The sequence below is a fragment of the Fringilla coelebs genome (genome assembly GCF_963513975.1).
Source record: "Fringilla coelebs genome assembly, chromosome: 24".
NCBI classification, from domain to species: Eukaryota; Metazoa; Chordata; class Aves; order Passeriformes; family Fringillidae; genus Fringilla; species Fringilla coelebs.
In genome coordinates this window covers 2,565,414-2,585,253 of record NC_140050.1, presented here as the reverse complement: position 1 = coordinate 2,585,253, position 19,840 = coordinate 2,565,414, and the positions used below count along the sequence as shown (strand labels likewise).

The following is a 19,840-nucleotide window of genomic DNA, read 5'->3' as shown; positions in this document are numbered from 1 at the left end:
ATGTGGCCAACAGGTGGATTTTCTGTCCCTCTGTCTGGGATGTGCCCCAAAGCCAAGGGCTGCTTCAACTTTTCCTTTTGCTTAATAACCACAGACCCCATAAATATCATCCACATGGATTTTAGTTCACCAAAGTAGCTTTCCTTCAATGTTTTTTTTCTTCAGTTTTTTTTCCAGTAAAATAACACTTGTATAACAGCCAAATTCCTTCACCCAATTGCTCTCCAACTTTATTACAATATTATACACAGCAGCCATAACCCAGGGATCCCCTATATTACCATAGCAGCTGAGATTTTTGTTTGTAAGGAAAACAAGGATTTCCAAGGAAGAAATACAGGTTTGAGCTTGTGTGCTTTCTGTACGCTAGATTTCTGTGCTGTAGGGTGTTTGCCTCACACTGCCTGTACTTCTCTAATTGCATGGAAATAACACAGAGTTAGATTTTCAGTGCTAGAACAGAGAGAGGCACCTCTTCTTCTTACAGGTGCCAGGAAAATAGTTTACAAGACTTTGAAGGTGCAGTGGGGATGTGGGCGCTCTCTTGTGCCAGTGACTGACCAGACAGGTCTCATAAATCTTGCCTGTTCTAATTGCTGTGTTGGAGCACTGGAGGTGTCTGTCCAGCTGTGTCTGTGGGGTGTGGGTATCTTGCAGATGGACAGGACGCTCGGGAGCCTCCCCAGTGTTCACCAGTGTGTCAGTCAGTAGAATTTAATTATGGAGCCACAGAATATCCTGAGCTGGAAGGGACCCTCAGGGGTCACCAGTGCAGTCCCTGTCCCTGCACAGCCACCCCACCACCCCTACCCTGAGCAGCCCTGAGAGCTCCTGCAGCTCTGGCAGCCTTGGCACCATTCCCTGGGGAGCCTGGGCAGTTCCCCAACTCCCTTGTTTTTACTTTTTTTGAGGCTGTACAGATGGGTTTCAGTTTGCCAAGCAAGACACCTCAGGTTTCCTGATGTGGGACATGTGGAACTTCACCTCCCTCCCGTCCTGGTCTCCTGAATACGGTTGGTACAGAATAAAACTCCTCCAGGTGGTGCCCAGTGACTTTGTCCAGACTCTGCTACTTTCTCCTCTTCTAGAAATCTCTTGTTCCTTGCCCCTGATGAGTTTGTGTTGCTCTCTACAAAAGCCCTGCTGGCATTCTGGGGTTCCATGAGTGCCACCAGCTCTCAGGGCTGGCACAGGTAGGCTGCTGTTCCCCCCTGAGCACCAGATAAACACTGGTGTCAGTGTTTCCCCAGCACCAGATTATTGAAAGCACGGGTGGGGTTGGGATGGTGCCATGCCAAAGGCATAGTCTGGGACAGTGGGCCCCTCACTAGCTGGGCCATCCCATAAATCTGCATCATTTACTCTTCTGCAATTTCCACCCTCTTAAGGGTGTTCAGGTGCCTCTCCTGTGCCTGTGTGCAGTGCTGAAGTTGCTGCCTTTGGGTTTTCCCCATCCATAACGATGCCTTCCCTCTATACGAGACCACCAAGAGATTTTCAGAAGCACACAAATTATTTTTTCCCCTCATTTTATCTTGTTAGAGGGGCACAGTGATGACAGCCCAGTTTTGAGGCTGCTGGACCGAAAGGTCTCCCTTGCTGTATTTGTCACAAGGACAAGGCTATGTGGACTCCAGCATGACACTTTACCTTACTAGTACCAAAATACTTCCTGCTGATTTCCAAAATCAAAACATCTCTGCTAATGTCAGTCTCACCAGATAGTAAGAGATGTTACCAACACTTTCAGGGCCAGGTTGAACAGGGCTTGGAGCTGCTTGGAGCAGCCTGGTCTAGTGGATGGTGTCCCTGCCCGTGGGAGATGAGCTTTAAGTTCCTTTCCAATCCAGGCATTGTGGGATTGATAAAGCACAGGACTTGCAGCTCCTGGGGTGAGTTGTACAGGGTGGGATTGGCTTCACTTTGGATTCAGTTTTTTTCAGTAATAATTTTTTCTTTGTTGCAGTGAGCTCAAGGATGTGCTGTTTCAGTTGTTTTAGTATGTTTTAGTTTCTGGGGCAGGGGATAAGGTGGTCTGGTCTGCAGCAGCCAGAGCCCAGTGATGGGAGTGACTGCCAGAGACTCATCCTACAGCCCCAGCACTCGCTCAAGGACCTTTGCTGTGGATGTTGCATCTTGTCTTTTGTTGTAGGGTTAATTGTGTGCTGTAATATCCAGGGCTCAGTAATGAGAGGAGAATGGATGTGAAAGTGGGGCTCATCTCTGCTGCCAGTGCTGATGTCTGTGCTGGCTGGCCTGGACTCATCCCGTGAGGGATGTGGGCGCTCCCTTGTGCCAGTGACTGACCAGACAGGTCTCATAAATCTTGCCTGTTCTAATTGCTGTGTTGGAGCACTGGAGGTGTCTGTCCAGCTGTGTCTGTGGGGTGTGGGTATCTTGCAGATGGACAGGACGCTCGGGAGCCTCCCCAGTGTTCACCAGCATCTCCCAGGGGGGTTTGGGTGGGTGAGCTCACTCCTGCTATAGAGGAACAACCACAAAGCCCTTCAGAGCCAGTGATGCTGAGCCAGCGTGTGATGTATCGAGGTAATTATAAATGATATGGGAAGGAGGGAGGGATGTCTGGGGAAGCTGCAGATTCATTTGAAATGTGATTAGTTTGGGTTTGCAAATGATGTGACTGCTCCTTGAAGAGCAGTTGGGCTGTAATGTTTAAGAAGGTATTATTAACCTCACCAAGGAGAAAGTGTGAAAAAGGCCAAAGTTAGCAGCAGTGTCTCAAGATTGTGTTTCCCAGGATTCTAATTATGTGAAGGCTTTCATAAGTTAAAAGAAGACAATTTTTGTGCAAAAGCTGTTTTATGATATTTAATAGTTTCTCCTTTTCATTTGGCAAAACTGGAATGAATATTTCTTCTAAATTAGAAATTTTTTTACAACCTCTGAATTCAGCTGGAAAGAATTCTGCACAGAAAATGTTTTCTTTATGTACAGTTGGAGAAGAGTTCAATGATGTGAGTGGGGGTATCAGCTGTGTTAGGATTCCCAATTCTATGTCAGGAAAGATCAAGAAGGAGAAAAGGGATAGTTGACATTTTGAGAGACAAATTAATTCACTGACATGAATTGTTGGTATAAAAGGCTTTTGTGTAGAAGGCTGCCCTGGGAAGCCTGGAATTTAAGGCTGTAATTGGAATTTGAACTTGGGGACAGATCCTTAGCTGGGAAAATCAACACAGTTGCAATTGGGCCTGGTTAATTAGTTCTCTGTAATAAAACAGCTGTAGAAACAGGTGTACAGCTGGGCCTTCCTGCCTTCCTTCCTGCCTTCCTTCTTGCCTTCTTTCCTTCCTTCCTTCCTGCCTGCCTGCCTGCCAGTGGATCCCACTGTCCCTGAGTGCAACAGCTCAGCCATCCTGTCTGTAACCTGACAGCTGGGAAATCCAGTTATGTCTAACGTGGATTTTGAGCTCTAGAGAAAAATTCACTTAATCTTAGTTTTTATGTCAGAACCCAGGAGTAAAATCAAAAGCATTGATTAAAAAAAATAATCTCTATAATAAGGAAAACAAAAGCTTCAGGAGCACAGCCTGGCCTCCAGGGAAGAGCTGCTGGCCAGAGGGTTCAGTGTTATGTCCCATCCCTATTTCGCTATTGCATTCTCACCAAATCCAGTCTACTGATACCTGCTCACCTCCCTAGCTTTCAAAAATAGGTGAGCTTGAAAAATGTGAGTTACAAATCCTTCAAACCCAGCCATTTAAGACAGGGCAGCAAGCTCCCAGCTGTGTCCTCAGTAGCAGGGAGGAGCTGGCTCCCTGCCCCAGTGGCAGAGCCATGCTCTTTTGGGTGCCTGCTGGGGATTCCACGGCCTTCAAAGGGTAAGAGAGGATTTTCCCACTTTTTGTGCCAAGTAAGGCCTTTATCTTGCAGAGCATCCACAATGTCAGTGTTTAGCACCAAGATGCCATTTCTGGGTGCAGGAATGCTGTTATCTACACCTGGCAGATGTTATAGTGAACTCCTGTCTGATCCAACAGGGTTTCTTCTGTCATTCCAATCCCCTTGTCTTTGGGATGCAGCTGTGAGGTCTCTGCAGAAGGAAACTTGTCTGTGTTGCTCACTGGGTTTTGCTGCAAAAAGCAAAGAGCAGAGTTTTAATTTCTGGAGTGAGCAGGTGCCTTGTGCCTGTCCTGCCATGTGCCATGAGCCCCTGCCCTCCCACCGTGCTGCACGTACCGGGGGGGGCTTTGGGGCAAAGTCCTTCTCGCAGACGTGAGCTATGATGCCGGCAGCCAGGGCGTCCCCCAGCACGTTGGTCATTGTTCGCAGGCGGTCCCTGCGGGGAGACAGCACCAAGATGCAGGGGGTGGCCACAGCCAGTGTGCCCGGGCTGTTGATGGCTTTTGGACATGTCAGCCCCCATCCTGAATGTCCCTCCCTCTGGTGTTGCCAAGTGCTGTGTTGGTTTTGGAGATGCAGAGAGAAGATTGTCCCTATGTGAGCCCCGTGCTCGAGCAGCATCTGTCTGACCCAGCCTGTGTGAGCAGTGCAGGGACCTGCCAGTGCCACCTCCCAAACTGGGACAGGCACTGTTGTGCTAAGTGCAGGGAGAGCTGCCTCAGCAAGTCATAAAACTCCTTGAGATGCCTCTCGAGGAGAAATCCTGTAGATGCAGCTACTGGTCCTCTCTTGTCTACCCAGGCACCTCTCATTAGTAGAAGGTGCCAGCGGTGCTGGGTACCTTGTGATGCTGAAAGGTTGAACTGGTGGTGTGTTAACCTTCCTTTGTTGGGGGAAAGAGAAAAGGGGGAGCGAAAGAGAAAAGCAGCCTTGATACTTGGCACTGTTCCCTCTTTTCCCTGGGAGACTGGAAAGTACAAACCAGCCACCCCTGTTTCACTTCCCTAACTCAGCATCTGCTCTGTGGTTCCTCACCTAGTGACTCACTTTGTTTTTATCTGAGTACTTTAGAATGGCACATTTCACAAGCTGTGAGTTTGTCTGTGACAACTGCAATCCAGCATCAGTTTCTGTCTTGAGAGGAGTCTGGTTTCATCCAGCAAGATGAAGATACAGCACCATGAACTGACACGGGGCACTGCCCACAGCAGTGGCCTGGAGAGCACTTACAGAGCCCAGTCGACGGCGATGATGAGGGTGATGTCCTCGGTGGGCAGCCCCACGGAGGTGAGCACGATGACCATGGTGACGAGCCCGGACTGTGGGATCCCAGCGGCCCCAATGCTGGCTGCTGAGGCCGTGATGCTGCAAAGAGAAGGTGGCTGTGCAACTCAAACTAGCGTGTTTGCGTAGCAGAGTAAGTTATTGCTGTGTGGAAGGACTGGATTGGATCTGACTTCCTCCACCTTCCTGCTCCCGGGTGCTATCACTAATTCCCCTGCACATAACAGGGGCTGGCAGCGGGTGCCCTGGCTCTGTGCTCCTCCTGGCCTTCAGGGTAGGGATGTCCTCATTAAAATTACTAAATATATTCAAATGTACTCAATTATTATTTAGTTACATGCTTTATTTCCCTGCTTATAAAATGAGAATATCCCATTCCTGAAAGGCGGTTTATGACACCTGCACAAATCCTTCTGTGCTCAGCCCTGCAGTGCTGACCTGCTCCAGCCACATGTCTGGGCAGCTAGGCTTTTCCCTACGGGCAAAGTCCTTGACTTGGAGCAGATCTGGGGGCACAGAGCCAACCCAGCTTTCCCTGGCACACAGCATAGGGACTGGGACATGCTGCTCCCCCTCCTGCCGCTGCTCAGCTTCCCAGCAAAGGTCACTGTGCATTAACAAGAGCTCTGCAAACAGGAAAAATGTAAGAGGTTGTCCTGATATCCAGAAATAAGAAGAGAGAGAAACAATCTGGCTGCTGCAGAGAATCTTGTACCTGATAGTTATAATTTGTCCCAGATCCAGTTCATACTCATTGACCTGGGCGATGAAGATGGCAGCGACGGCCTCGTAGAGCGCGGTGCCGTCCATGTTGATGGTGGCCCCCACGGGGAGCACGAAGCGTGCCACGCGTCTGTCAATGCCATTGTTCTCCAGGAGACACTTGAGGGTGATGGGCAGGGTGGCTGAGCTGCAGGACAAGAAATGAGCAGTAATTGCTGTTTGTATTGAGCTTTATAAGTTGGAGTCAGGGTGCTGGGACAGAAATACCAGCCCTCCTGGGGGGTGGATGCCGCAGTGTCGCACAAATTGCTGTAGCAATGAAAGTCTCTTCAGCTCTCACCACCTGGGGAATAGACATTATCAGCAAAGTGAGCTGCAGGCTGAGAGAAAATGTCAGAATGTCATTTCAGTGGCTGAAGGCACCACTTTAACCACCTCTGTGCCATGACTGCCGCTCTCCTGACCATCCCTGGTGCCCATGTTAATCCTGCAGCACCTCCTGGAGCGTGAGACACTGTGTGCTAGCACTGGCTGGGTTGGGGTCCAGCCAGACCCCCGTCGTCCTCACCTGTCTCCTCCATGAGGGATGCCTGCCTCAGCTTCTGCAACCCTGACCTCTCTCTCTTGTTTCTGTCTAGCGTGAAGATGACAACTGTCCCACAGGAACTGGGATGAGGAATGGAAGAAGAAGAACACGTTGAAGAAAGGGAACCACAGAAAAGAAGTCCATGGGATTGCAACAGACTCTGGGAGGCAGGGACTGCATTTGGGAAGGGCTCTGGATGCAGAGCAATGGCCCCAACGCACAGACCATGGGGCTGGGACATGGAGCAGGGTGTTCTCTCTGTGACAGTTCTCCCTCCCTTAGCTGGCTGCAGAGCAGAGGGAGGAAAAGCCTGATGGAGACAGAGATGGAGATCCAGGTTCAGGATGAGACCAGGTTATTAAGAGTTGCAGAAGCAACAGTTGCAGCAGTGGGCATTGGGGAAAGGAGGCACAGTCCAGGTGGTTTTACTGGGATTGTGTGGAGAAGCAACAGAGAGGCCAGAAAAACCCTTTGCCTGGTCAAATGTGCTCCAGGAAAATGTTTGAATTTGTGTCTCCTGGAAAGGATGCTAAGTGTGAAGTTTTTTTCATTGTTGTAAGGAATGTATTCCAGTGAAAATAGAATAGGTAAATATAATCTAAAATGACTAAAATCTTCTGAAAGTAGGCAAGATTTTTCTGTGGATGAACTTGAACACTGTAGTTGATTTTAGATTGTCAGTAAAGTGTTCAGAAGAGCTTTTGGTGTTTTCAATTAAACTCCAGGATCATAGCCCCATGCAGTTTATAAAGCACCTACAACAGTCCTGGTTTAAATTAATGGAAAGAAAGCTGCAGCAATCGAATGAAGCGTGCACACACACACAAAAACATTGCTGGTTTGCCCTGGGGAAACCGTGGGAAAGGGTGAGTGGAAGAGCACCAGGAGCTGCCCAGGTTGGCCGACCAGGGCAGGGCCAAGCATCTGCTTCCCCTAAAAGCAGGAACATTCCAATTTCAAACAGTGCTGGAGCATAATTTTCTTTTGAGTTACCCCTGTCCCTCCAGAGCTCACCTGGCCAGACACAGCCATATCTCCCTGGCTAAAGCACATCCCTGCTCTGCAGTATCCACAGGTTTCAGCCACGTTTTCCTACCTGGAGGATGTAGCTAAGGCGATCAGCAAGGCTTGCAGTATCCCCTGAATGAAAGCAAAGGGGTTTTTCTTGGTGATGAGCAGAAAAAGCAGAGGTAAGAGAATGATTCCATGCAAGGCAAGCCCTGACACTACTGTAATGACATACAGTCCCAGCTTCTGTCCAATAACCGATGGATCTTCCATCTCCAAGATCTTTCCAGCTATGAGAAATACAATGCCAAAGGGGAAGTACCTGCAAAAAAGAAGCATAAAAAATTATGAGGATGCAGCAATCACTGTAGCACTGCAGACAGACATGGCAGTGTTTGGTAGTGTGCAGTACCGTTGTAGCAAAACAAATTCAGTGCTCACAACAGACACTTGCAGACGTGTGACTGGCACTGCCATCAGATAGAAGGAAAGAAAAGAAATCAATCAATGAATCAAAAGCAGATTTACCAAACAGCCATTGAGACAATTTTCATAACTGCTTCATTCAGACACTGGCACACGTTAACCAGCGGGGCTCCTCGCTCGCCCATTTTCCCCAGAAGAAGTCCTGCAAGCAAGCACAGCAGGTTACTTTACTTGGGAGCACCATGGAGCAGCACCTGACAGGCCAAGTGTCTTGAGGGACTGGTGGCCACAGAATGGGGGTCACCAGGCAAAACCTGAATTAGTACTGGTTGCTGTGTGCTCTTAGGAGTCAGAGCCATTCTCTGTTCCAAGCAAACACAAGCATCTGGCCTTTTCTCACAAAGCCCCACCAGACCCAAATCCAGGATTTGGACTCTTCCTTGCACAGAAAACAGATAAACTTCACTGCTGCTCAATGCTGGAAGAGTAATTTCCTAGGGTGGATAAACTGTGGATTAGCTGGATTAGGTGGATATCTGGATTGCTATTTAGTAATACAAGAATAATGACCTTTGGAAATAAAAATGGAATTCTTTTAAGGATAAGGTATGGTAGGGCTCTCTGTAGCTGAGGATGTGATGCTGTGCTGCATCCCTGCCCTGCTGTGGAGTGAAAGGGGCCCCAGCTGCCACAGGGACTGAGCAGTGCTCAGGCCCTGTGCCTGGTTCTCTCATGGGCTGGTGGCTCACAGGCTGTGCCATGGTGGTGAAACACATGTGGCTGTAGAGTGTGATGTCAGGAAGGATCTGAGTGAGTTGCTTAGATACAGGCATTAAGCCTTCTCTCCTAAATCTGTTTTTTTTCCTTTGATGTTGTTTCATTAACCTAATCCAGCCTAATTTTCTGTTGAAGGAATACTAGGGCAGAAATACAGGCTATGGTTTGAGTGGTTGGAAGGGATATGGTGCTGTCCTGTCTGCCAGTGCTAAACCCCATTGCTTTCACTGCCTGGGAGGCTTTCCAGGAACCCATCGAGCAAAGGGAAAAGAAACCTTTGAGCATTTGCCCATCTTGTTTCCAGCTTGGTGCAAGTCCTTCTTCCTGTGTTGGCTAAAATTAATTTTGAAGCACTGTGCAGGTGTCTGTTTTATCTTGGAAAAGAAGAATATAGACAGGATCTTGTCCTGCTTATCCCTCTTCAGTCTTCAGGGTTGAGGACTCTAAGAGGCCCTTGGTTGGTGGTTGGATCTCTTGCCTTGCTCAAAAGAAAGATGAGGTGGGGTCACATTTGCCAGAAATGAGACAAGGCTTGGCGTGTTTAAATCTCAGCTTTGTGGACATTCATCCAGTATTTGGTAGCCACAACAGCTGCTTTGGAAGAAAGTAATTTCTCTTCAGGTCCTACAGAGCTGATTTGGAAAACATGGTCCAAGTAAACAGACAGATAAGGATCTTGAAAGCTCTGCCCTCTCAGGAGTTTCAAAAGCAATAGAGAGGCCCTCAGTGACAGTGAAGAACTGTCAGAGCTGGGGTAGCTGTGTGGGGTCACCCCTCAGAGCAAAGGCACTCTGGGTACCTAGTGGGTGCTGCATGGATGCCTTGGTCTCAGCCCCACAAGCTGCTTAGTTTTGTGTTGGACACAAATACACTTTGCTGAGAGCTCAACCAGCTTCCACCTGCCCCCACCGTGCTGCATGGAGGTGATCCCTGTTTCCCGAGGCATGGGGCTGTGGTGCCCTGCCTGTCCCTCTCCTGTTTTCTGCCAGGCAAACTCAGTTCAGCCTCTCCTCATAAGGAAAGCCCGCTGTGGGTGTATGAATGCCCTTTATCAGGCTGCCTGTGTCTGGTGCAGGTGATGCTGTGCCAGTCTGTGGCTTTGTGGAGCTCTAATCCTGGGCAAAACATGGACAGTGCAGGTGGTGGCTGGGGCTGGCTCAGGTGATCTCCCACTGCCTCCTAACTCTGGCTGATCCCACTCCCACGCTGGAGGGGTTGTGGAGTGTCATCTTAGAAGAGAAAAGCAGCTTCTCCTTGCAGGTTTGGCAGGGCTGGAGGGGGCACGTGTCCTGTGGGCAGGAGCTCACAGCAGCTTTCCTGCGTGTCCAGGGTGTGCAGAGGCTGTTGGTTGCTGGGACAGGAGATTGCCAGAGGCACCTTCTGGCTGTAGGGATCTGTCAGTGGCTCTGGCTCTTGCCAGTTTCACTGTGGCCACGTCCTCTGAGGTCTCACAGTTGGAGCTGGCTGCTCCCCGAGGCTCTGACTGCAGTCCAGCGCACTCCGACGCTGTGCTGGCTCTGCTGCCTCCACACCTCAAATCCTCTAATTGGCTTTTTGGTTCCTTATACACAAAGGTCAGGCTCCTTGCCCTCACCTCTTAATCTACATATAATCCTGCCACCATGCTCATCTCACTGCCTCCTACTCTTTTTCCTTTCTGATCTCTCCTTCCTCCCTTTCTCCCTCAGCCTTGTACCTGTGTCCTCTTACGCTTTGAGGCAGCTTCAAGTTCCTCCTTTCAATGACTTTCTCCCCTTTAAATCTCCTGTCTTGCACGTGTCTCTCCACAATCCCTGCTCCTTCTTCCTTCCCAGAATTGCTGCCAAGCACTTTTTCCACACAGAACTGCAAGCTGTTCAATGCAGGATGCTGCCCTACCTCCTTCAGAAAATCCTGCTGGGAATCCTCATAACAGCACCACATCTGACCCCGCTGTGACATCCTGCATGCTCAGGGTCTGAACACTCAGCATGAAGGGTTTGGGACTTTGTGGTGAGTTGTGTCCCAGGCAGCCTTTGCAAAATGACACCTCACTTCAGACTTCATTAAAAGGAATCCCTAGCTTATATAATGGTTTGAAAACCCTCAGGACCTGCACGTGGGCTGTGAGGGAAGTATGGGGTAAAACCCTCCTTCCCCATGCCTACAGCTTTAGTGAGCTCCAGCACAGGTGCTGCTGGCAGGGGCCTTGGGATGAGCTCTGTGCTGGGCCCGGTTCCCAGGGACTGGGGCAGTTGAAGCTAAAAGAACCTTGTCCCACCACATCTTTTGCTCTGTAAAGTGTGGTGATGCAGCAGGGGCACCCTGGGCTGCCCTGGCCCGTGGAGGAGCAGGTACCTATGGTTGCTGAGAAGATGACAATGCCCAGGACATTCATCTCATTGCTGGTCCCAGCCAGGGTCCTGTAGGTCATCTCAGGTGATGGTGTCAGCTCAAGGAACACAGGCCGATGGATTTCAGGGTTTTTGTCATCAGGTGCAAAGTAAATAAAATTGACAGGTTTTCCTGGGATCTTTGGAAAACCAGGCGACTTCACCACCGGGACAAGAACAGTTCGGTACTGGAAGAGAAGCAAAGGAGGGAGGTTAGTGTGCTGCTGGCATGAGCCCCTGCTCTCAACCCCTCTCAGAAGGCCAAGCCAGCCCTAGGCTGGGTGCTCCTGGAGGGTAAAGGTTTGCTTTCCAGGCAGTGAAAGGCTGGTGGAAACAAGGAGTGAGAGTCAGGCAGGGGGAGCTGTGGCTGTTGGCTTCAGACCGTCCTCAGCTGAGGCTGCAGGGCAGACTGGTGCTGTTGGTGAGCCGGGTCCCTGTGGGATGCCAGCACAGCGCTGGGGTCCCTCTGTCCCTCCATCCCTCCTCCTGGGACCTTTACCCGTGCTTTCCCAATGCCAGGAGTTTGTTTGTTTTCCCTGTCCCTCCAGCCTACCTGGCCACTCTGGCTGTCCCCTTTGACCACCCTACCTTCCCTCAGGCATCCCTTCTTTGTGTCCCTTCTTTGTGTCCCCTTCCCTGCCTGCTGCCCGCTCCACGGCCGCCCCTGCACAGGAGCAGGGTGTGAGGGGTGTGTTCTGCTTCCTTGGAGAGCCTCACAGGCAGAGGGCAGGCACGGGGTCCCTGTGATCCTGTGCCCCCCCGGCACCCTCCTACCTTCAGGTGTCCTGGGTGAGTGTGGGGGGCGCAGAGGAAAGGAAGGGAAGTTCAGGGAAGGGAAGGGGCTCCTGTCCAGGCTGTGGGTGGGCAAAGAGGCAGCCCCGTGTGGAGCTGAGCGTGCAGAGGGGTCGGGGGAACTCACCTGCTGGAATGAAGCTTCAACCAGGTTAGAAGGAAACATGTTTCTGTAAGAGACCAATGACACAGGGCTAAAGTGTGTTATGAGAGCACAGGGAGCATCCTGGGAAGCACTTCTGGTGGGCACGATGTCCAGATGGGGACACGAAAGCCAACAACAGCTTATGACAGCTGTGCAAGCTGAGAGCAAAGAAAGGCTGGAAGGTGAATGCAAAGCAGGACTGAGAACTGTGAGTAAATGGGTTTGGTGGAGAGCCTGAGCCTGGGATGGACATGTGCCATCTGCAGCCCCCTGCTCAGAGCTTGGTCCAGTCCATCCAATACCCCCAGAAATGGAGATTCTCCCCCAGCCCCTGGGTATTTGCTGCAACCCCTCCCCAGGTAACCCCATCCACTGCCTTAACCCAGCTCTGGGCTTGGCATGTCCCAGATGGGCTGCAGAGGAGAATCCAAACCTTGCTGGGAACACGAGTCTGTCTGATCTCTGCTGCAGGGCATCTCCTTGCTGATGGCTTTGGGAGAGCAGTGCCAATGAAAGAGTGGCCAGAGGGGCATGGGTGGGGAAAATGAACCCCCTGTTGCTGGGCTTGGAGGTACCAGAACCTTCCCCTTGAGATCTCAGCATCTTCTAGGAACTCAGAACCTTCTGGGAAGATTTTGTTATCACAACCTTGGCTCTGCTGAATTCCTGTGACACACCTGATTAAATCCAGTAACGCGTCGGCGGAGCTGAGCACCACTTTCCCCACAGAGTAGTTGTCCTTCTGGGCAGCTGCACCAGGATGGATGCTGACCACGAGGATGATCCCCACGGTCACTGCCATGAAGGTTGTCCAAAGGTAGTAGGTGATGGTGATCACCCCCATCTTCCCGCAGGCCTTGGAGTCCATGGTGGCCAGCCCAGACATGAGGCTGCAGCACAGAACAGAGTGGTCACTGTCTGCTCCCCAAACTGCACAAGATGCACCTGATGGGCAAAATCTTCAAGGTGAGAGGGGTTTCTGTAGGTTTTTTTAAACCAAAGCCTAAAGGCATCACTGTGCTCTTGCACATTCCTGTGCCAGCACCCACAGGATCTCACACTCAGGATGAGCTTGTGACAACCCAAGCTGAGCTGTGAAGGGCAGGAGACACCTCCAGGCCCCTACTCAGGGTCCGGCTGTGTTTTCTGTAAGGGTTAAGAAGTTTATGTTCTTAGTTGTTCTTATTTTTATGTTGAATTACTGATGTTTCTCTTGCTCCTTTTTCATGAGATACTGTTATCTTATATCTCCATTGCCTTGTGCCACTGCTGTGTGTCATTGTGAAGAGCAAAGGAAGGTAGCAGCAAAATTCATAAAATCCTGCTGGAGATGGACCCCATGCCCCTAGGAGAGACCTGCAGGTTCAGATTTCATGCACACATATGCTTTCCTAAGAAGTAACCCATAAGCTACTTCTCAGCAAAACTGGGCTAAAAATAGAGAGGACATTACAGGCTGCCCCAGCAGGGAGAGCGGTGCTGGTGGTGGGGACAAGTTGGCTGCAGGACTGGGTTTGCTGAGGCCACTCACTTGGGAGGAACTGCTGACATTCTTAAGGGCAGAGAGGCCACACAGAGAGACCCTGACAAATGTGAGGACTGGGAAATCCCCAGCTGAGTGATGTTTAACAGGGCAAGTGTTGGATCCCGCCCAGGGATGGAGCAGCCCTGGATGCAGGGACAGACTGGGAATGAGAGGCTGGAGAGCAGCACCATGGGAAGGGCCATGGGGGTCCTGGTCAGTGGCAAGTTGGACCTGAGTCACTGCTGTGTCCTGGCAGCCCAAAGGGCCACCCTGTCCTGGGGTCACCAGGCCCAGGGAGGGATTGTCCCACTCTGCTCTGCCCTGGGGCAGCCTCACCTCCAGTGCTGGGGGCACTTTGGGCACCACAGGATCAGAAGGATCCAGAGCTGGTGGAGAGTGCCCAAAGGAGGGACACGGAGCTGGGGAAGGGGCTGAGGAGCAGCTGAGGGCACTTGGCTGGTTCAGCTGGAGCACAGGAGACTGAGGGGAGGCTCCTCGGGGGCTGCAGCTCCTGCCCAGGGCAGGCACAGGGGCAGGGGCTGAGCTCTGCTCTGGGACAGGGACAGGGGGCCAGGAAGGGCTGGAGCTGTGCCAGGGCTTGGCATGGAGCTCAGGGAAAGGTTCTTCCCCCCGAGGCTGCTGGGCACTGCCCAGGCTCCCCAGGGAATGGTGCCAAGGCTGCCAGAGCTGCAGGAGCTCTCAGGGCTGCTCAGGGTGGGGGTGTTGGGGTGGCTGTGCAGGGACAGGGGTGATCCCTGAGGGTCCCTTCCAGCTCAGGATATTCCAGGATTCTATGAAATGTGAGTGTTTGGGGGCTGCAGTGTGCCCCCCATGCACAGACCCACACTGAGCCCCTGCAGAACCCAGCCAAGCCCTGACCCTGAGGCAGGACATAATCAAAGGCTGCAAGGGTCAGTGCCAACCCTGGGGGCACACAGTCCATGGATCCCATTCAGCAGCCACACATCCAGGAGGAGAAGGGCCTTGGAAACTCAAGAGAGTCCAGGAAAGCAACCCTGGCATAGGTTGTGCTTTCCATCCTGGGGCTTGGGGATCTCCAGAGCTCCATCCCCAGAGCACATTCAGTCCCCTCTGGGATGATGTGTGGATGGAGGGAAGACACCACCATCATTCAGTAATCATAGAAAAATCCCTGGTTCAATCCAACATGAAAGAAAACTCCCAGGAGGCCTCTGCAGACCTTGCAACCCCAGACAAGAGAGTGATCAGAGGAGACCACTCAGCAACTGAGCTGCAGGGAGGGCTGAGAGCAAAGGAAAACCCTCAGGCACCTCAGGGAGGGATGTGAGGTACAGACCTCTCTACAAGGGCTGGTACTGAACAGGTGAAATGTGGCCAGGACAGAGAGCACTCTGTTCACAGAAATGAACCAGAGGCAAATGGGACAACAAGCAAACTCTGACAAACAATAGAGAAAAGACACATCCTCAAGGAAACAAGGACTTGATCATTTGTGTGTGTCTGATGAGCACATGCCAACATATTGTTTGCAATATGTTAATCCATACAAGATTTTCAAGACCTTGCTTAGACCCCAGTAGGAGTGCTGCCTCTGTTCCTTATTTCTAGGTCTGTCTGGGCCAATAAAATGGGAATTTGCAAAGAAAGACACAGCACTGAGGAATACTTATGATTTTTTACCTGAACTTTCTCAAATCCCTCTAAGAGAATCTGCTTTGAGGTTAAACAGCCCATCATAACTGCCCACGGATGCTCCTGGCATCACCAGCTGCCCAAAAGAAGGGAAACACCCCAGCCAGTGCAGGTATCTGAGATGGATGCAAGTGCCTACCAAATCCAGGTGAGGATTTGTCCCAGACTGCTGCTGGGAAATCATGGGGTTTGATGGACACCAAGCCATCTGCTTGACTGCCAGCTGCTTGGAGCCAGGATTATTCTCACCCCATGCAGTTTTTGGGTAATCTCCTCACTGGGGGGTGGCAGGGTGATCTTTTCAACAGGATGGAAAGATGGTGCTTAGAGCAGAAGATGATGTCTTACCTGGAGGTGATCAAGGGCAGGATCAGCATCTTCAGCATCCTCATGAGGAGCTCTCCAGGAAAGGAAAAATACTGCTTCTCCTGCACATAGAGCAGAGTATGTGTCAGGTAAATTATTATGGGCTCAAACTTGATCAATTTGCCTTTTTCCCAACCAGACCCAGCTCTGAGCTTGGTTCTGAACTGGCAGCCCCTCCTTGAGGCACTCCATAAGGCCATTTCTCTGCTGTCCCTTACTGGGAGTTGGCTCAGGGACGGGGAATACTGGCCACATGGCAAACCGGGCTATAAACAAGGGAGGAGCATGTGGAGGGTGGTCCCCTCCCAAAAACATTCTTGATTCTGTAGCCTTCTAGGGAATGGTCCACATGGCCCCACCACTGGCTCCTCCCAAAAGTCATTGCACTCATCAAGGAGCAGAGGCTTGGCTGCATCTGATTTGGGGCAAAAGTGCCCCAAAGCTGTTGGCAGCAACAAAAGGTGGGATGGCTCCTCATGGAGCAGGTGGAAAAGACGAGCTCAGGGAGAGCCCAGGTGTCTGGCCCATCCATGGGCCAACTTTGGTGCCATGGCATCTCTCCACCCCCTACACCCCTCACATGGACATGGGGAAGGGCTGCAGAGACATCCCCCAAAGTCTGGATCCCACAGCCATGACCAAGGGGAGAGTGAGGGGTCTGTGGGACCAGCAGCCTGGCCAGCATCCTTCCTTCCCTCTATCCCTATCTCTACCCACCATCCATCCCTCCATCCATGCATACCTCCATCCCTTCATTCATCCATCCCCTATCCATCCATCCATCCATCCATCCATCAATCCATCCATCCATCCATCCATCCATCCATCCATCCATCCATCCATCCATCCATCATCCATCCATCATCCAACCATCCCTGATCCCCCTATTTCGCTGTGCCACTGTAGAGGTGTCAGGGAGGGATCTGAGTTGGCCTCAGGTACTTTTGGTTACCACAAAGTAGCTACCACCTCATGCTGGGACTTTGAGGGGTGCCAAGACAGCTGTTCAATTGCTCCCCTGTGCTGTCCCTGCACTGTCCCAGTGTGTGACCAGGATGTGGCTGATGTCCCCAGGGAGCTCAGGCAGAGCAGAGCTGTGATGGGCCCAGCTGAATGCAAGGGGTAATGCCAGAAATGAACAGCATCTCTTTGCCAGGGCATCTCTCAGCTTTGTGACACTTTCCCATCGCAGGGAGGAAAGCCACCTCTCCAGCTCTCCTCCAGACTTTGTGACAAAAGTCTTTACTGGTGACAGTCCCTAGTGGCTGCCAGGCCAACAGCAGAGCTGTGCCAACAGGGCAGGATGGGCTGGAGCAGAGGATGGATAAACTTGATGGATAAACATGGCAGGACGAGGGGCTGGAGCCCCAAGACTCTGCCAGCCTCATGCCCAGCACGGGTGGCTGCTGGGCTCTCACGGGTGTGTGCACTGGGAAGCAGGGAGATTACACCCAGCTTCAATTAAGTAACGAGATCATCCCTGCTGCGCTGATGCTGAAGGGCCTAATTGAAATGACAAGACTTTGCTAAATCCTAGTGGGCAACACAGGGACGTTCCAGCATCAGCCGAGCTCTCCCGGAGCAGCATTCCCCCTCCTGGGCTCAGCAGCCTGGCCCAGGATCAGGGCTGAGCCGTGGCCCAGCTGCCCCAGAACACAGCTCTCAGCTCAGAGCTGTTTCACAGCGCGATGCTCCTGGAAGGGGCTGAACCAATGGTGCCTTTCTCGTGTGTTTTCTCCAAGGCATTTGTCTCCAAGGCTCCTCAAAGGAAGGTGACTCCTCAAAGCCCTACAGGCTCCCCACCAGACCTCTATTTATTTGCTGGGTCCTCTCCAGAGCATGGAAATGTGCTTTGATTTCACACAACTGGGGAGAGTAATGGGAGGACCCCATCCCTCAAACCCCATCCCTCAGACCCCATCCCTCAGATCCCAGCGCTGCTGGTGGTGTTGGGGGGAGCCTGTTTACCGAGCATCTGAGTAAACATTCCCCCCTTTCCCATCCTCATCCCACCTCGAGCTCGTGCAGCCCCATGAGGTCCAACCCAGAGCTCCCCACTCATCAGAGGGAGGCAGGATTTATCCTATAGCTTGGGCATTTGTTGGCACCTTCTTGGAAAAAAGAAAAGAGAAAAAAGCCATGGGCAGAAATCTGCCTTGAGGTGGTTTTCTTGGGCAGGTGCCCTTGCTTTTGGGGCTGTGTCCATCTGGGACCCCTACTGGAACCAGGGCTTGCCCCTGCCCCACTCCATCCCCCTCAGTCCCATCACCACCCCAGCCAGGCTCACCAGGTCTGTCAGCTCCAGCGCCCGCAGCAGAAACCCCAGGAGGCATCCGGTGACAACCGACAGCATGGAGAGAGTCAAGAGGCCATTTTTGTACCAGAAAGCCCGAAGCCACTTGCAGAGGCGCAGGAGGGCCGTGGACAGCGAGTGCAGCACAGCTCTTCTGACCCACTCCCACATGGTGGCCCTCAGCCGCCCAGATGCTGCCCCTGTGAGCAGCTCCCAGCCCCGCTCATGGCCACGGGTCCCACAGCACCAACGGACCCCTGCTCTGTGCTGGGAGCTGAGTGTGCTGCTGGTTAATCCCCAGAACCAAAAGCTGCAGGGATATTTGGGAGCCTTTCCCATAATGGAAAGTGACGTATTCAACTGGTTAATCTGGGCTTGGCATCCCGCCGTGAGGTGCTGAACCCTCCCAGTTTAACCCTCCAGCCCCTGGCATGGGGGGCCAGTGGGCAGACTGAGAGCAGGGATCCAGCCCCAGAACTTCTCACTGTTCCTGATCCAAAAGGATCCACCTTATCTGGGTCCTGCACTAGATTTGTGCTCCCTACTGGCTGTGAGTGCACCCCCATCCTTCCCCCATCTGTGAGGGCTTCATGAGGGCAGGGTCTGCAAAGGGAAACTTCCTCAGTGAATGAGAAAACTTCCCGTGGCATCTGCAGACACAGCCCAAGACACCAACAGCTGCTGCTGAACATTCCCACACAAATATCTGTCCCAACAGATCCAACCTCCTGCCAGCTCTCCAGGGAAGCTGCTCCATGGCCATGAGATGCTGCTGGAGCACCAGTTCCATAATTCATAATATTTTAGAGTATTTCTCTGTCCAGTTTGCTTCTGGTTCAGGCCATGAGTGCCACTGGGGCCAGAGTGTGGTGCAGAACAAAAGGGCAGGTGGGGCCCAGGCTGAAGATGCTCTGGGAATGGGAGAATATTAAAACCTTTATGGGCCTGATTTTACCCCCCCCCCCCCGCCCCCCATCCTCCCCAAAAACAAGGGCCATAAAACCCCCTTGAACCATTGCTATATTTTACACAGACAAAAAGAGAGCTGCAGTGAAGAGAGCTGCAGTGATGGTGTGACTTGAGGATCTGGGGCCCCCTTCCCCATGGGACAGGATCTGTGCAGCCCCACAGGCCTAGCAGCCATGCTCCTGTTCCGTCCTGGCAGGGACACGGTGGTTTTGCAGTCTGTCTCAGAGGAAGCAGAGCTCCTTCACAAAAGGAGCCTGGTGTCTGGTGCTGTTCGTGTTTCAGCCCTTGGGGGGTCTCTGTGGTGCTGTCTTGTGCCTTTGGCCTCAGCGTGGTTGGCTCAGCCTGCCAGAATTAGGTAAAGTGTGTGCTTGTGAGCAGAGCTGAAATACAGTTGTCTCTATTCAGCTCCATCTTCAGAGCCAACTGCCAGCCAGGGATGGAGTTTGCATGTCAGGAGAGAGTAACTGCTTGGGAAAGGGAAGTCTGAATTGTCTGGGGGATCAGGGACACCTGAAAGGACATTGAAGGGGCCCTGGGGCTGGCAGCAAGTGGAGGGAGCAAGCTGAGAACAGGGTGCAGAGAAGTCCAAATAATTTGGAACAGAAGAACATGAAGACTTTTAGGGAACTGAGTAAGTAAAGGATACCTCAGGAAGAGGAAGAGGAATTTCACAGAGGGAAGAGAGAGAGGGAAGGCAGCAAAACAGCAAAGGGTCAGGAGGAGGGGAATCCTAGTGCTTGGTGTGGTGGTAACTGTGGCCAGTGAAGGGGTATGGCAGCAGTTCTGTACACGTACCATAAATCTCAACGTCATCATAGATGTCAGTGTCCCTGCAAGGACAAAGATGGGGTGCTGTGGGCAGTGTGGTTTCCCATGTTCCACCACCTCCCAACCCCGAAGCAAGGGCCAGCTCCTGCTGCCCTGTCTGTCCCAGCTCCTCCTGACCTGTCTGTGGACTCTGGTGTCCACCTGCAGCCCTGTTTCCCCCTCCCAGTGCTGTGCTCTCCCTGCATGGCTGCGACCATCTGGAGTGGGG

The 19,840-nt window shown here is 52.0% G+C and overlaps 1 protein-coding gene across 1 annotated transcript; it reads right to left on the bottom strand.

The window, feature by feature from the left end:
• Window positions 1-934: 934 nt before the first annotated feature.
• Window positions 935-18,006, bottom strand: LOC311162575 (excitatory amino acid transporter 5-like; the record flags this gene model as incomplete). Its single annotated transcript, XM_084220978.1, has 11 exons — window positions 935-4,094; window positions 4,201-4,300; window positions 5,095-5,229; window positions 5,864-6,058; window positions 7,554-7,787; window positions 7,994-8,093; window positions 11,006-11,228; window positions 11,960-12,002; window positions 12,655-12,867; window positions 15,525-15,604; window positions 17,830-18,006. 11 exons carry the CDS (start codon window positions 18,004-18,006, stop codon window positions 3,957-3,959), a joined length of 1,638 nt encoding a protein of 545 aa, XP_084077104.1. The 3' UTR covers window positions 935-3,956.
• Between the last annotated feature and the right edge of the window lie 1,834 nt (window positions 18,007-19,840).